Raw genomic sequence first — 17192 nt, 5'->3', positions numbered from 1 at the left:
AGCAACCCCCCCTCTCCCAGGCAGGGCATTACAGCAACCCCCCTCTCCCAGGCAGGGCATTACAGCAACCCCCCCCTCTCCAGCAGGGCATTACAGCAACCCCCCCCCCCCCTCCAGGCAGGGCATTACAGCAACCCCCCGCCCCCCCCCTCTCCCAGGCAGGGCATTCACAGCAACCCCGCCCCCCCCCCCTCTCCCAGGCAGGGCATTACAGCAACCCCCCCCCCCTCCCAGGCAGGCATTACAGCAACCCCCCCCCCCCCTCTCCCAGGCAGGGCATTACAGCAACCCCCCCCCCTCTCTCTCTCCTGCAGGGCATTACAGCAACCCCCTTCTCTCAAGCATGGCATTACAGCAACCCCCCTCTCCCAGCAGGGCATTACAGCAACCCCCCTCTCCAGGCAGGGCATTACAGCAACCCCCCTCTCCCAGGCAGGGCATTACAGCAACCCCCCTCTCCCAGGCAGGGCATTACAGCAACCCCCCTCTCCCAGGCAGGGCATTACAGCAACCCCCCTCTCCCAGGCAGGGCATTACAGCAACCCCCCTCTCCCAGGCAGGGCATTACAGCAACCCCCCTCTCTCAAGCAGGGCATTACAGCAACCCCCCCCCCCCTCTCTCAAGCAGGGCATTACAGCAACCCCCCCTCTCCCAGGCAGGGCATTACAGCAACCCCCCCCCCTCTCCCAGGCAGGGCATTACAGCAACCCCCCCCCCTCTCCCAGGCAGGGCATTACAGCAACCCCCCCCCCTCTCCCAGGCAGGGCATTACAGCAACCCCCCCCCTCTCCCAGGCAGGGCATTACAGCAACCCCCCCCCTCTCCCAGGCAGGGCATTACAGCAACCCCCCCCCTCTCCCAGGCAGGGCATTACAGCAAACCCCCCGCCCCCTCTCCCAGGCAGGGCATTACAGCAACCCCCCCCCCCCCCTCTCCCAGGCAGGGCATTACAGCAACCCCCCCCCCCCCCCCCCCCTCTCCCAGGCAGGGCATTACAGCAACCCCCCCTCTCCCAGGCAGGGCATTACAGCAACCCCCCTCTCCCAGGCAGGGCATTACAGCAACCCCCCTCTCCCAGGCAGGGCATTACAGCAACCCCCCTCTCCCAGGCAGGGCATTACAGCAACCCCCCTCTCCCAGGCAGGGCATTACAACACCCCCCCCCCATCCTCTCTCTCTCCTCCAGGGCATTACAGCTACCCCCCTCTCCCAGGCAGGGCATTACAACACCTCCCCTCTCTCTCTCCTCCAGGGAATTACAGCAACCCCCCCCTCTCCCAGGCAGGGCATTACAGCAACCTCCCCTCTCCCAGGCAGGGCATTACAGCAACCTCCCCTCTCCCAGGCAGGGCATTACAACACCCCCCCTCTCTCTCTCCTCCAGGGCATTACAGCAGCAGCTCATAAGCCTCTGGGGAGAACAATTATGCTTCTTGCAGACTCCAGGCCGGCTCCATAGGCTCCTGCAGAGTATTACTCGGCCATACACACCCACCAAGAGAAAACCTCACTTGCTACTATTAAAGGTTTTCTGCCTTCTCCTCACCAGCAAACCACTCATAAACCCGCGAAATCAATTGTGTTTCCTACAGACTCCAGACTGGCTCCGCCTACTCCAGTCTAGTCACATGGCTGGTCACATGGTCATGACATCATCAGAGGTCCTTTAGCTGGCTAGGAAATAGCGTCTACCAAACATGGAAGCCGCCGAGTCTGCAGCACCAGCCGAGGAGTCAAAGGGATTATCCGAAGATGTTGGAGAGCAGCGGGAGAAAGTGGAGGAGAAGGAGCGGGAGGTAAGAGGAGAGACCCATATTTTGGCGGTTTACAGGTTTGAGTTGAACATACGATGGAAAGTGGCTGAGAAGTATACAGTTGATTTGCTCTTACCTCTTCTAAATTCACGTGAAACATATATGCAAGGGAATAGCGTGTATTTAGTAAGTTTCTATGCATACAATCTGCTTTTGGGAGATTTACTAATGTCACAGAGACATATGAAACGTTTTGATCAGTCAGGGTTTGAATGTTCAGACTGCTCTGGTCATCAGAACAAGCTCCATGATAAACTTAAAGGACAACTGCAGCGGTTTGACACTTATCCCCTATCCACAGGATAGGGGATAAGTGTTTGATTGCGGGGGTCCGACCGCTGGGTCCCCCTGCGATCTCCCTAACGGGGCGCCGCCATTAGCGCTCATGGTGAGCGCTGAGGCGCGTAGCGTCGACCTAGAGGTCGACGGTGACGTCCCGTCTCCTCCCCGTCCCCATACAGTTCTATGGGGGAGACGGGGAGGCACGAACGCTACCTCCCCGCCTCTCCCATAGAGATGTATGGAGGAGGCGTGCCGGCTGCAACGTCATGCTGCGGCCGGCACGCCCCCTGCACGGGACAGCCGCGGCCCCGTACAGGAGATCACAGGGCGTCCCAGCGGTCGGACCCCCGCGATCAAACACTTATCCCCTATCCTGTGGATAGGGGATAAGTGTTAATCACGCTGCAGATGTCCTTTAAAGGAAAACTGAGATATTTTCTCCTGCACTATACACAGGTACTGGTGGATAATGCGGGAGAAATATCTTAGTTTTCCTTTAATAGAGCCATCTAGTGTAGGTAAACCATGATCACTGCTAGCAGGGGAGTGAAGTGCATAACCGCTCTCTTCTCCTGGCTCCTTCTAATGATCACTCCGGTTTACACCATGTTTTTATTAGGGAATGGTCTGATTATTGGTTTGGCCGATATTCATAATTTTGGACATTATCAGTATCAGCAATTACCCTACCGATAACGCCCCGCCTCCCCGGCCAGAGACTGCCGCTGCTGCCCCATTGCTTCCCCCATCCCCGGTTTTATAATTACTTATTCACAGGGTCCGCGCTACTTCTGGCTCAGTCAGTGCGCACAGTGACAGCTCAGGATGCCGCCGGAGCCAGAAGTAGCGCGGATCCCGGGAACAGGTAATTATAAAACCGGGGATGGGGGGAGGCAATGGGGCAGCGGCGGTGGTGGTTGGACTAGGGAGGACCCCATGGGGGGAGGCAATGGGGCAGCGGCGGTGGTGGTTGGACTAGGGAGGACCCCAGGACAGGCAGGGGGAGAGTAGCGGGCGGAGGCGGCGGTCTCTGGCCCTGCAAAAGCTGCTGCAGTTCATGGATTTAAATCGCCCTCTTAAATCATTTGATCTGCAGCGGCTTCTGCGGGCCGGGTGGGGGGAAATAGCTGATAATTTATACCGATATTCCGGTATAAATTATCGGCCTGAAAGGTCACAGATTATCAGTATCGGCCCTAAAAAATCGATATCAGTTGATCCCTAGTTTTTAGCTTTACAGGACCTGGGCCATATGTAATGCATTTCAATGAGTCAACTGGAGCCAAACGCTGACTCTGGTCGGCTCATTTTTGCCCTGTATATGGTTCTCTAACCGGACCTAAAACCGTGGCATACCATGCTTTTATGTCCGGTGGGAAAACCGTATTCGGGACAAAAATTAGCCAACCGGAGTCAGCGTTTGACTCCAGTCGGCTCATTGCAATCCATTACTTACGGGCCGGATACGGGAGCGCCCAGTTTTCGTTCCCCCAGCCGTATACCGTCCCATATTGCTAAAAACATAGTGTGAACCCAGCCTAAATGCTACTACAGTGATCCCTCAACTTACAATGGTCTTTTCTGGGCCATTGTAACTTGAATTCAGATTCAACATACAGCTACATACAGTCCATATCTGTGAAACATGTCAATGGCTGGAAGGACTAACCAATCAGAATGGGCATTCACTGGTAAAAACCCCTGTATTACTGAAGTACATGCACTGACTGGCTGTCTGGTAGCGCCTCCTTAGGCTTCTTTCACACTACAAAATTCTCCGTTTTTAAACATCCGTATGAAGTTCCGTCTGAAAACCAGCAGAAAATGGCAGTAACAAAATCTTATACGTCCGTTAGAAAATCCCATTATAGTCTATGGGATTTTCTAATAGCCGTTTGAATCTGTTATAGTCCGTTATTGATAATGGACGTTATTTTGTGACGGAAGATAGCTCGGAAGAAAATAGTTCATGAACTATTTTCTTCTGAACTATCTTCCATCACAACTTAGGGACCCAGGGCAATTTGCGGCAATTCCGGGCTGATCGGGTCTCTGGTGACCCGATCGCTCAAAAAATAGGGCTGGTCGGAGCTGTCAGAGACAGCCCTGATCATCCTAAAGGATAGGAGCGAGGTGGCTCCTATCCACTGCCATTGGCCGGTCAGGACTCACCGGCAAAGTGCTGGGGGGTGCCCCTAGAAGTCCAGGCAGAGCAGGGGAAGATGGCGGTGACAGCTGCAGAGGCCGTTGATGCGGGGAACCAGCATCAGTTACCTGATGACACGCGGGGAGCGGTGTCAGAAAGGTGGCACAGGTAAGTGTATCCAGCGTCGGCGACATCAGAGGCAGCAGTGAAGATTGCTGTAAAGTGAACTTCACTGCTGCTTCTAGTATTTTCAAAACTACAACTCCCAGCATGCATAGACAGTCCAGGCATGCTGGGAGTTGTAGTTCTGTAACATCTGGCCCTTCAGATGTTGCAGAACTACAACTCCCAGCATGCCTGGACAGTCTCTGCATGCTGGGAGTTATAGTTTTGCAACATCTGTAACACAGTTTGGAGACCACTATACATTGGTATCCAAACTGTAGCCCTTCAGATGTTGCCAAACTACAGCTCCCAGCATGCCTGGACAGTCTGGGCATGCTTGGAGTTGAACTTTTGCAACATCTGGAGGGCTACAGTTTGGACACCACTACACAGTGGTCTCCAAACGGTTCTTTTCCAGTTGTTGCATAACTACAACTCCCAACTGCCCTTTGGCAGTCTGGGCATGGTGGGAGTTGTAGTTTGGCAACAACTGGAGGCACACTTAACCAGTGTGCCTCCAGCTGTTGCATAACTACAATCCCCCAGCATGCGCGGACAGCCAAAATGCATGCTGGAAGTTGTAGTAGTAGTAGTAGTACTAGTAGTAGTAGTAGTAGTAGTAGTATGCCTCCAGCTGTTGCATAACTGCAAGTCCCAGCATGCCCTTCAGCTGTCACTGCATGCTGAGAGTTGTAGTTTTTGCAACAGCTGGAGGCACACTGGTTAAGAAACACTGAGTTTGTTACCTAACTCAGTGTTTTGCTACCAGTGTGCCTCCAGCTGTTTCAAACCACAACCCCCAGCATGCACGGACAGCCAAAGGGCATGCTGGGAGTTGTAGTTTTGCAACAGCTGGATGTTTGCCCCCCCCCCACATTCACACGGGGGGTTCACAGTGAGTTTTGAGAGGCAGCTAATTTTCCGCTGCAGCTCAAACTCCCAGCGGGAAACTTGCTGTGAACCCCCGCCCATGTGAATGTAGCCTAAAGACACTACACTACACTACACTACACCTACACAAAATGAAGTGTAAAACACTACATATAGCCCTACACAGTTACCGGGTCCTACCCTAATTTAGGCCTCAAATGCGCATGGCGCTCTCTCACTTCGGAGCCCTGTCGTATTTCAAGACAACAGTTTAGGGCCACGTATGAGGTATTTCCATACTCGGGAGAAATTGCCTAACAAACTTTGGTGGACTTTTTCTCCTTTTACCCCTTATGAAAAGGTAAAGTTGGGGTCTACTCCAGCATGCTATTGTAAAAAAAAAAATTTCATTCTAACATGCTGGTGTTGCCCCATACTTTACATTTTCACAAGAGGTAAAAGGAGAAAATTGTATGGAAATATGTGGACGTAAAATGCTCTGCGGGTCACAACAAGGCTCAGGAGTGAAAGTGCACCATTGCGGTTCTGACATAAATGCAAAAAAAAAAAAAACACCCACTGTGTGCATTGTGAGCATTTACGCCCCACGGGTGTCTGACAGATTTTTGTAACAGTGGTCCGTGAAAATGAAAAATGTAATTTTTCATTTGCACAGCCCACAGTTCCAAAGATCTGTCAAACGCCAGTGGGATGTAAATGCTCACTTACTACATTCTGTTAAGGGTGTAGTTTCCAAGATGGGGTCATATGTGGGGGGGGGGGGGTCCACTGTTCTGGCACCAAGGGGGGCTTTTTAAACACACATGGTCCGCCGACTTCCATTCCAAACAAATTCTCTCTCCAAAAGCACAATGGTGCTCCTTCTCTTCTAAGCATTGTTGTTCACCCACAGAGCACTTTACATCCACGATTGGGGTATTTGCATTCTCAGAAGAAATGGGGTTACAAATTTTGGGAGGCTTTCTCGTATTACCCCTTGTGAAAATGAAAAATTTGGGGTAACACCAACATTTTAAAGGAGATGTCTCATGGAGAAAAAATGGACAGGTTTAGGTGCAGAAATTAAAGTTATATAACTTTGTTAATCACTTACATCACCCATCCTGCATGGAAAGTATGTTTTCACTGATTCTTTTGTCAGACAGGAAGCTCAGCAGTTCAGGTTTCTGGTGACTTGTGACCCCCTATTCACCTCCGTTATACTGGGGGCCGTGACGTTACACATTCCCACAATACCCCACGCAGCCTTCAGTTCAGCTGCCCGCCCCGTGCACGGCCTCTGCCCGCCCCATCTGATAAATATTCATTTACTCCCCGCCCCCCCCCCCCCCCCTCCTACATGGTTGGCTCAGCAGCTTTGAATATGCAATAGCTGCTTCAGCCAATTAAAGCAGCCCCTGCGCGCACTCTCACATTCATTCTTCTCCCATGGCAGGGGCGAGCGTGATCTGACAGTGTTCTGCCCTGCCTCAGTCCAAAAAACTGTAATCTCCCTCATTTGTCCCCCTACATCTGTCCAGTTTATCTCTGTGTCCTCCCGGCAGCACTATATCACTGAGGACTCAGCGCTGATCTGAACAAGAATACTGACTTCTATAGCCCAGGAGCGCGCTCCCCTGCGTCTGGGCTATAGAAGTATGTGTCCCCACTTTGATCAGCGCTGAAGCTGCGGTAATATAGTGCTACAGGTCAGGAAAGGGCATGAGATCGCTGTTCTCCCCTGCTTATAGAAGTGAAAGTAAATCGTGTGTGCAGAGGCACATTTTGGTATTGATCTGACTTTTTAATCGCTTTTTAACTTTTTTTCTGGGGATATTATAAAAATTGCAATTCTGTGGTTTGGTATTTATTTATTTTTTTTAAGTTTACCGTACGGGATACATAATGTTATATTTTAATAGGTCGTACAATTATGCACAAAGCGATACCAAATATGTTTATTTTTAAACATAGCCAGCATGCGATCGCCGCATGCTGGCTATTAGCGGTGCCCCCCGGCTACTGAAAACAGCCGGGGGCCGCAGAGTATCGAGCAGGCAGGAGTCCGGAGCCCTCTCCATACATACTGCTGAGCGCCGCATACTGCCTATTAGCGGCGGTGTGAAATTTGCGCCCCGTGCAGACTCCTCCCCTCAGCTCTCCGAACGTTTCTGAAGCTAGAGCTGGGGGGAGTGAAGGCAGAGGACACAGATCTGCACAGTGAGCAAGAAGCCATGCCCCCTCATCTCCCCCCGCAGGTCTGCATTGTAGAAAGAAGGCAGAGCAGGGGGAGATAGGACGTATACAGCTTCTCATCTCCCCTCCCCCGGCACTGCCTTCAGAGGACACAAGTTTCCACAGCCGGGGGCTGCAGAGTACGGTGCGGGCAGGAGTCCAGAGCCTGCTCCATACAGACCGATGAGCGCCGCAGCGCTTGTCAGGTCCTGCCCTGCTTGCCCGAAGCCGTGCTAAGGGCCGGAATAACGCACCTGCCCTGCACCCGGAACTGCATGTCCAGGGCGTGGGGTGATAGGAATTCCACATCCCTGGGCTAAGAACAGTAGAAAATTCACCCTCTAGGTGCAAATTTCTCCAAACGGACTCAGGCAAAGTGATGTTTTTCAAAATGTAAGTATTTTATTTTGACCAATGACGTGTTTGGTGTATACACCCTTCCTCAGATTGGCAACCATGCCAAAACAGTCTCTGAATCAAATTAATTAGTAAAAGCATCCCAGAGTTATTAATGCTTGAAGTAACAGTGGTCAGATGTGCAAAAAATGCTCTGTTCCTTAAAGGGTACTCTGGTGGAAAACGGTTTTTTTCTTTTAATCCACTGGTGACAGAAAGTTAAACAGATTTGTAAATGACTTCTATTAAAAAAATCTTAATCCTTCCAGTACTTATTAGCTGCTGAATACTACAGAGAAAATTATATTCCTTTTGGAACGCAGAGCTCTCTGCTGACACCATGACCACAGGGCTCTCTGCTGACATCTGTCCATTTTAAGAACTGTCCAGAGTAGGAGAAAATCCCCATAGAAAACCTCTCCTGCTTTGGACAGTTCCTAAAATGGACAGAGATGTCAGCAGAGAGCACTGTGGTCATGATGTCCACTATGGGGGCTATAACATTGCAAAAAAATAAATAAATAGAAAAGTGTGAAAAAAAAAAGTGTTAATAAATGTGATTTAACCCCTTCCCTAATAAGTTTGAATCGACCCCCTTTTTTCATAAAAAAAACAAAGTGTAAATAAAAATAAATGTGGTATCGCAGTGTGCGTAAATGCCCGAACTATAAAAGTATATTGTTAATTAAACCGCACGGTCAATAGCGTACACGGAAAAAACTCCCAAGGTCCAAAATAGCGTATTTTTGGTCACTTTTTATACCATAAAAAAATGTATAAAAAGTGATCAAAAAGTCCAATCAAAACAATCATGGTACCAATAAAAACTTCAGATCACAGCGCAAAAAATGAGCCCTCATACTACCCCTTACACGGCAAAATAATTTAGTTATTGCCAGGGCTGTGGAGTCGGTAGATAAATGTTCCGACTCCACAGTTTTTGTACTTCCGACTCTGACTCCTCTGTATTAATATGCAAATGTATTTATAAACACTTAGGCTAGGTTCAGACTATGAAATCTCCAGGCAGAAAATTTCCGCCCGGAGATTCCGAGTGCGGCCAGCGCTGGCTGAATCAGTCGGCGCTAGGACCGTGCGGACACTGCAGTCTCCAATAGACTGCAATGTGTTCTGGGCGGATTTCCGCCTGAAGAAAAAGCACCGCCTTTCTTCAGGCGGAAACTTCAAAGCGGATTTTCCGCTTCACAAATTCCGAACTGTAAATTTGTGAACGGAAAATCATTCACTACACTATACATTATAGAAAGCGGAATTTCCGCCTGCAATTTCAAAGCAAAATTGCAGGCGGAAATTCCGTAGTCTGAACCTAGCCTTACAGTTGAATTCAAGAAGCTGTTCCACCAAGTTATTCTAAGCTCTTCTAGCAGAGAGAGGTAGTTGGGCAGAAGCTGCTGCCTTCTCCTTTTTGTGTGCTGATCTGCTGCTGAAGATAGGGCAGTGGGAGGATCCAGGAAGGGGCATTTATTATAAAACATGATTTCCCTAGTAGAATCCCATAGTCATTTTAAAAGTTTAAGCTAACAATCGGAGTTTACTGAATGGCAGCAGTTTTTCCAATGGTTTACTGCTTCAGTCTTGAACTATTGACCTTCCATTCCCTTCACTTATAAGTGTCTCTAGTCCTGCTAAAAACATATTTACTTAAAGGGGTATTCCTGGAAAAAAAACTATTTTTTTTTTTTTTTTTTATATATATCAACTGGCTCCCGAAAGTTAAACAGATTTGTAAATTACTTCTATTAAAAAATCTTAATCCTGTCAATAATTATCAGCTGCTGAAGTTGAGTTGTTGTTTTCTGTCTGGCAACAGTGCTCTCTGCTGACATCTCTGCTTGTCTCGGGAACTGCACAGAGTAGAAGAGGTTTGCTATCGGGATTTCGGGATTTGCTTCTATACTGGGCGGTTCCTGAGACAGGTGTCATCAGAGAGCAATTAGAAAAGAACAACTCATAGCTCATAAGTACTGAAAGGATTAAGATTTTTTAATAGAAGTAATTTACAAATCTGTTTAACTTTCTAGAGCCAGTTGATCTATAAAAAAAAAAGTTTTTTCCTGGATAACCCCTTTAATCCCTTATCAGTGAGAGGCTAGGTTACCCATGGGTACCCTGTAACAGCAGAATACAACACTATGGAAAGTATAAGTATTAGGGATCGACCAATTATCGGTTTGGCCGATAATCACGATTTTGGGCATTATCGGTATCGGCAATTACCTTGCCGATAATGCCCCCCGTGCCGTGACCGCCCCCGACCCGCCTCACCACACCTTGTCGCACCCCCCACCGCCCCGCTCGGCCCCATTGCCTCCCCCATCCCCAGTTTGATAGTTATCTGTTCCCGGGGTCCACGCTACTTCTGGCTCCTGCTGAGTCCTGCGTTACGCTGTGCGCAATGATGAATGACGTGACGTCACCGTCAGTGCGCACAGTGACGGCTCAGGAGGACGCCACCGGAGCCAGATGTAGAGTGGGCCCCGGGAACAGGTAATTATAAAACCAGGGATGGGGGAGGCAGTGGGGTGCGGCACGGAGCGGTGGGGTGGGGGAAGCGGTGGCGGCGATAGGACTCAGGACCCCCGGACAGGCAGGGGGAGAGAAGCGGGTGGCGGCGGCGGTCTATAGCACCGCAAAAGCCACTGCAGTTCATTGATTTAAAGCACCCGCTTTAAATCTATGATCTGCAGCAGTGTCGCGGGGGGATAAATAGCCGATAACTTATACCGGAATATCGGTATAAGTTATCGGCTATCGGCCCTAACCTTCACCGATTATCAGTATCTGCCCTAAAAAAAAAACAATATCGGTCGATCCCTAATAAGTATTGCCACTCCTAATTGTGCGTTGCGTGCCATATAGTGAAGCACATGAAAAGGATGCTTCTTCACGGTCACTTAACGTTTTCGTTTTGCAGTTACTGCATGCATTGGTCTTTATTCTTACAGTAGAGAAGTCGTTAATTATAACTTTTTGTGAATTGGGAAATTTAAACTTGCTTTTTTTTTTTTTATTCCAATCAAAATTTAGTAGGTGCATTGTTTGCCGACTCCAGGTACCCAAAATTTCGTCCGACTCCTCGACTCCGACTCCACAGCCCTGGTTATTGCACTGCATAGAAATGGAAGCTTTGCCCCACAAATAATTTTTTTTCTGGTTTTGCTGTAAATTTTGTAGTGAAACTGTTGGTGCAAAGAACATTTGGTGGAAAATTGAAAGTGTTATGACTTTTCTGGTGCCAGAGAGTTAAACAGATTTGTAAATTACTTCTATTTTAAAAATCTTAATCCTTCCAGTACTTATTAGCTGCTGAATACTACAGAGGAAATTATTTTCTTTAGGAACACAGAGCTGTCCAGAGTAGGAGAAAATCCCCATAGCAAACATATGCTGCTCTGGACAGTACCTAAAATGGACAGAAATGTCAGCAGAGAGCACTGTGCTTGTGATGCAAACAGAAAAAAATTTCCTCTGTAGTATTCAGCAGCTAATAAGTACTGGAAGGATAAAAAAAAATTTCATTGAAGTAATTTACAAATCTGTTTAACTTTCTGGCACCAGTTGATTTAAAAAAACTAAAGTTTTCCACCAGTTTACCCCTTTAACACCTTGCCGCAGAACGCCGTGTTTATACGGCGCTGCGGCACGGGAGGGTTATGAAACGAGCTCAGGAGCTGAGCTTCCATCATACCCGCACGGTCCTAGCTGCTGTCAGCAGCCAGGACCCGTGGCTAATGCCGGACATTGCCGTTCTGGCAGATGTCCGGCATTAACTCTTTAGACACGGCGATCAAAGTTGATCGCCGCGTCTTAAAGTGAAAGTAAAAGCATCCCGGCAGCTCAGTCGGGCTGATCGGGACATCGCGATAAAATCGCGATGTCCCGATCAGCCAGGACGCAGCAGGAGGGTGTCTTACCTGCCTCCTTGCACATCCGAACGGCGAGTGATAACACTGCAAAAAAAAAGTGAACAAAAAAAGTTAATAAAGATGATTTAACCCCTTCCCTAATAAAAGTTTGAATCACCCCTCTTTTCCCATAAAAAAAAAAACTGTGTAAATAAAAAAAATATGTGGTATCTCTTAGGGATCGACCGATATCGGTTTTTTAGGACCGATACTGATAATCGGTGGAGGTTAGGGCCGATAGCCGATAACTTATACCGATATTCCGGTATAAGTTATTGGCTATTTATCCCCCCTCGACACTGCTGCAGGTCATTGATTTAAAGCGGGAGCTTTAAATCAATGCACTACAGTGGCTTTTGCGGTGCCATAGGCCGCCGCCGTCACCACCCGCTTCTCTCCCCTACCTGTCAGGGTGGTCCGGGCCATCCATCCTTCCTGTAGTGTCCGGCGCCATTCCGGGTGAAGGGTGAGCCAGTCCGGGCTGTCCTTCTTCTCCGGGGGTCATCTTCTTCACTCTGGACAGGCTCCGGCCTAGTATGCTGCATAGACGCCGCTGCGCAGTGACGCCCGTGCGCAGTGACGCACCTGACGTCACGGCGTAGCGGCGTCTATGCAGCGTACTAGGCCGGAGCCTGCCCAGAGTGGAGAAGAGGATCCCCGGAGAAGGACAGCCCGTACCGGTTCACCCGGAATGGCGCTGGACACTACAGGACGGAAGGATGGATGGCCCGGACCACCCCCATTACGGGTAAGTTTTTATTTATTTTTTTTATTGACTCGGAGGGTGGGGGAGGGGCCCGACCGGTATAGCGGTATGGGCAAAAATCCATACCAGTATACCGCCCAGCACTACGGTGGGGGGTGCGACTCGGGGGGGCGGTCGCGGTGCGGCGGGTCGGGGGGCGTGCGGCGGGCGGGGCATTATCGGCTTATCGGCAAGGTAATTGCCGATACCGATAATGCCCAAAATCGTGATTATCGGCCGATAATATCGGCCATACCGATAATCGGTCGATCCCTAGTATCGCTGCGTGTGTAAATGTCTGAACTATAAAAATATATTGTTAATTAAATGGCTTCTCCGGTGCTTAAACATCTTATCCCCTATCCAAAGGATAGGGGATAAGATGCCTGATCGTGGTAGTCCCGCTGCTGGGGACCCCCGGGATCATGCACGTTGCACCCCGTTTGTAATCAGTCCCCGGAGCGTGTTCGCTCCGGGACTGATTACCGGCGACTACAGGGCGGGCGGCGTGTGACGTCACGCTCCGCGCCTCAATGCACGCCTACGGGAGGGGGCGTGATAGCCCCCTCCCGTAGGCTTGCATTGCAGGGCGGAGTGTGACGTCACATGCAGTTGCAGGCGTGACGTCACACGCCGCCCGCCCTGTAGTCGCCCGTAATCGGACCCGGAGCGACCACGCTCCGGGGACTGATTACAAACGGGGTGCTGCGTGCATGATCCCGGGGGTCCCCAGCGGCGGGACTCCCGCGATCAGGCATCTTATCCCCTATCCTTTGGATAGGGGATAAGATGTTTAAGCACCGGAGAACCCCTTTAAACTGCATGGTCAATGGCGTACACGCAAAATTCCAAAGTCCAAAATAGCGTATTTTTGGTCACTTTCTATGACCTAAAAATATGAATAAAAAGCGATCAAAAAGTCTGATCAAAACAAAAATGGTACCGATAAAAGCTTCAGATTACGGTACAAAAAAACGAGCCCTTATACCGCCCCGTTCATGGAACAATAAAAATGTTATAGGGGTCAGAAGAGGCCAATTTTAAACGTATACATTTTCCTGCATGTAGTTATGATTTTTTTCCGAAGTAGTAAAAAATCAAACCTATATAAATAGGGTATCATTTTAATCGTATGGACCTACAGAATAAAGGTAAAGGTAAGCCCCCCAAAATTAGAAAATATCGTTTTTTTTCTTCCATTTTGTTGCAGAATAATTTTTTTTTTTGCCCGTTTCGACGTATGTTTTGGGGTAAAATGACTGATGTCATTACAAAGTAGAATTGGTGGCGCAAAAAATAAGCAATCATATGGATTTTTAGGTGCAAAATTGAAAGGGTTATGATTTTTAAAAGGTAAGGATTTCCTCCTTACGAAACTAAAGAGCAAAAACGGAAAAAACACTGTCCTTAATGGGTTAAGGCTAAGTTTCTACTTGTGTTTTTTATTTTTATTTATTTTTAAACGCCAATTCTGCCGCATGGTGTTTTTTCGGGTAAAAAGCGCTACGGCCAGATGTTAGCTGTAAATCAATGAGAAATCCAGGACTGTGGAGTCGGTGCATAAATACTCTGACTCCGCAGTTTTTTGTACTTCCGACTCTGACTCCCCGATTCCGACTCCTCTGTATTAATATGCAAATGTATTTATAAACACAGTTGAATCCAAGAAGCTGTTCCACAAAGTTCTTCTAAGCTCTTCTAGCTGAGAGGTAGTTGGGAAGAAGCTACTGCCTTCTCCTTTTTGTGTGCTGATCTGCTGCTGAAGATAGGGCAGTGGGAGCATCCCAGTAAGGGGCATTTATTATAAAACAGGATTTCCCTAGTAGAATCCCATAGTCATGTTTAAAGTTTAAGCTAACAATCGGAGTTTACAAGTTTTTATAGCCTTAGCTGAATGACAGCTGTTTTTCCAATGGTTTACAGCTTCCGTATTGACCCTCCATTCCCTTCACTTATACAAGTGTCTCTAGTCCTGCAAAAAACATATTTACTTAATCCCTTATCAGTCAGAGCCTAGGTTACCCATGGGTTCCCTGTAACAGCAGAACTCAACACTATGGAAAGTACAGGGTGGGCCATTTATATGGATACACCTTAATAAAATGGGAATGGTTGGATATATTAACTTCCTGTTTGTGGCACATTAGTATATGTGAGGGGGGGGGAACTTTTCAAGATGGGTGGTGACCGTGGCGGCCATTTTGAATCCAACTTTTGTTTTTTCATGTGACAAATCAAACTTATTGGGAATTTCACAAGAAAAACAATGATGTGCTTGGTTTTAACCACCGCTATTGGTCTGAATCTTGTAAATAACTTGTAAAGTTACATTAAAACCAAGCACATCATTTGTTTTTCTTGTGAAATTCCCAATAAGTTTGATGTGTCACATGACCCTCTTTCTATTGAAAAAACAAAAGTTGGATTCAAAATGGCCACCATGGTCACCACTCATCTTGAAAAGTTTCCTCCCTCACATATACTAATGTGCCACAAACAGGAAGTTAATATCACCAACCATTCCCATTTTATTAAGGTGTATCCATATAAATGGCCCACCCTGTGTGTGTGTGTATGTGTATAATATAATATTTTTTTTTTCTTCCCTAACCCCCCCCCCCCCTGTAATGTTGGTTGTGGGCCTTTACACTTTATTTGAGGGGATGAATGAAAACTTGCCTTCCTCAGAAAAGGGGAGAAAGCTACATAATAAGAAAGGTTGAGTAAGTAGTAGTTTCTCCCCGAGCTTGATGATCCTGGAGATGTGTGATAAACATATCATCAGTGGTTCACAAGAGAGTCTGGAAGGATGGGGGCACGAAAGGGCACCATCTCTTTCTGGCAAGAGGAGTAAGCTAAATCAAAGTACGGTAAATTAAAGGCAATATAATGCAATCTAACTGATTATATGTATTTTTGAAAATAATAAGCAGCTGGGAAAAGAAGAAAGGAAAGTCGTGAAAACGAAACGAGGCGGCAATGATGAATGGTGGGACAGGGCCCAAACTGGAAATTGGATAATGAGTGAGATTGAGGGGAGGGGTTGTGGTTCCCCTTATTATTATTATTATTATTATTATTATTATTTTTATTTATTTTTTTTGTGTGTAAATTAGGTAAAGAGGGAAGAGAAATGGGGGGTCTTTAACACAAAAAGTACATATGAATACGGGTGACATGGGTCGCATAGGCCACTGGACCCAAAATTGGGAATTTTAAGGAAAACCTTATTTTTTTTTTTTTATGTATTAAGATATTGATGGCAACATTGGTTGCAAGTAAGTCATGCAGTGATAATTATTGTAATCGAGATATAAAGGAATAATAAAAAAAATTTAGGGGAAATTTTTTTTTATAGAATTTGAGGTTATTTTCGATGTGGATCGTTTTTAATGGGGTATACATTTCTTCATTTCCTAGCTGACGTGTTGCCTCTTCAATATATATTCCCTGCTCATAATAACAATATTGTCTCCTTTTATCAGCCCTTTTTTATTGTAATACCATTATGATTTTGCAATTTCTTTAAGTGCTTTATGTTCTTGTGCATCCAGGTTGTCAGGGGCGTGGGATATATGAGCGCTTTCATATCATCCTCCAATACCTGGTGGTAAAAAATATCCAGACTTGAACCCTGGGCGATGGAATACATAAATAAAAATGAATTCATCATGCTATTTACATCTAAATTTGGAGCAAATAAATCAAAATTCCTGGACTTGCTGCTCGAAGTGAAAGAAGAATTTATTAACAAGCAGAAAACCTACAGCATCTAACGCATTACTCCACTATAACAGCTTTCACCCTGAGCATATAAAAAAGGCCATACCCTTCAGTCAATTCCTGCGACTAACAAAAATTTACAGTAGAACAGAAACCTTCGAGGAAAAAGCACTAGAAATGAAAAATCGATTTATACAACGCTGATACCCTGAAGAACTTTTAGATATAGCACTTATCAAAGCTCAGAACATCGAAAGGAAGGATATATTATCTAAAAAAAAACTACAAAAAAAACTAACAAAAAAATATATATATAATATACATATAATAATTTATCCAATGTTATAATATCAACTATCAAGAAAATTTGGCAGAATCAAAAATGACCCCATTATGGGAGAAATGGCAAAATATGGACCAGATATTTAGTTTTAGGAAAAGTAAAAGCATACAAAGTACATTGGTACGAAGTACACTACCTAAAATTTAAAATAGCGAGGAGCACTGGCTCAAGCAAATGGCCCCACAGGGCATCTATAGTTGTGGCTCATGCAAACACTGCAGTTTTTTTCCTCCAGGAAAAAAATTTATAGTAGGTGGAGAATCAGTTGTAGGATGGGAATTTATCAATTGTAGGACTACGTATGATGTTTATTGTATTTTATGCACATGTGGTCGTTACTACATTGGATCCACGATTCGCCCACTACATATACGCCTGAGAGAAAATATATGATCTATCTATACCGAGACACATTGAACACATGCGTGAACATCATAAAAGCAGCACAAAGGATTTAAGGATCTTCGGACTACAAAGGGTTATTAACGCTCTGAGTGGACTTGCTAAAACTACAGCGCTCAGTGGACTTGCTTATTCGAACTAGAG

General features: G+C 46.8%; 1 protein-coding gene across 1 annotated transcript in view; it reads left to right on the top strand.

Annotated features, from left to right (window-relative positions):
- Positions 1-1639: 1639 nt before the first annotated feature.
- TAF11 (TATA-box binding protein associated factor 11) overlaps positions 1640-17192 on the top strand; it is a 75502-nt gene continuing 59949 nt past the window's right edge. Inside the window, exon 1 of the mRNA XM_056557662.1 lies at positions 1640-1797. Within this exon, the coding sequence (XP_056413637.1) occupies positions 1699-1797 (99 nt within the window). The 5' untranslated portion in view covers positions 1640-1698. The remainder of the gene's footprint in view (positions 1798-17192) is intronic.

The sequence above is a fragment of the Hyla sarda genome, chromosome 2, assembly GCF_029499605.1.
Source record: "Hyla sarda isolate aHylSar1 chromosome 2, aHylSar1.hap1, whole genome shotgun sequence".
In the NCBI taxonomy this organism is placed as follows: Eukaryota; Metazoa; Chordata; class Amphibia; order Anura; family Hylidae; genus Hyla; species Hyla sarda.
This window is presented reverse-complemented; position numbering and strand designations above follow the sequence as displayed.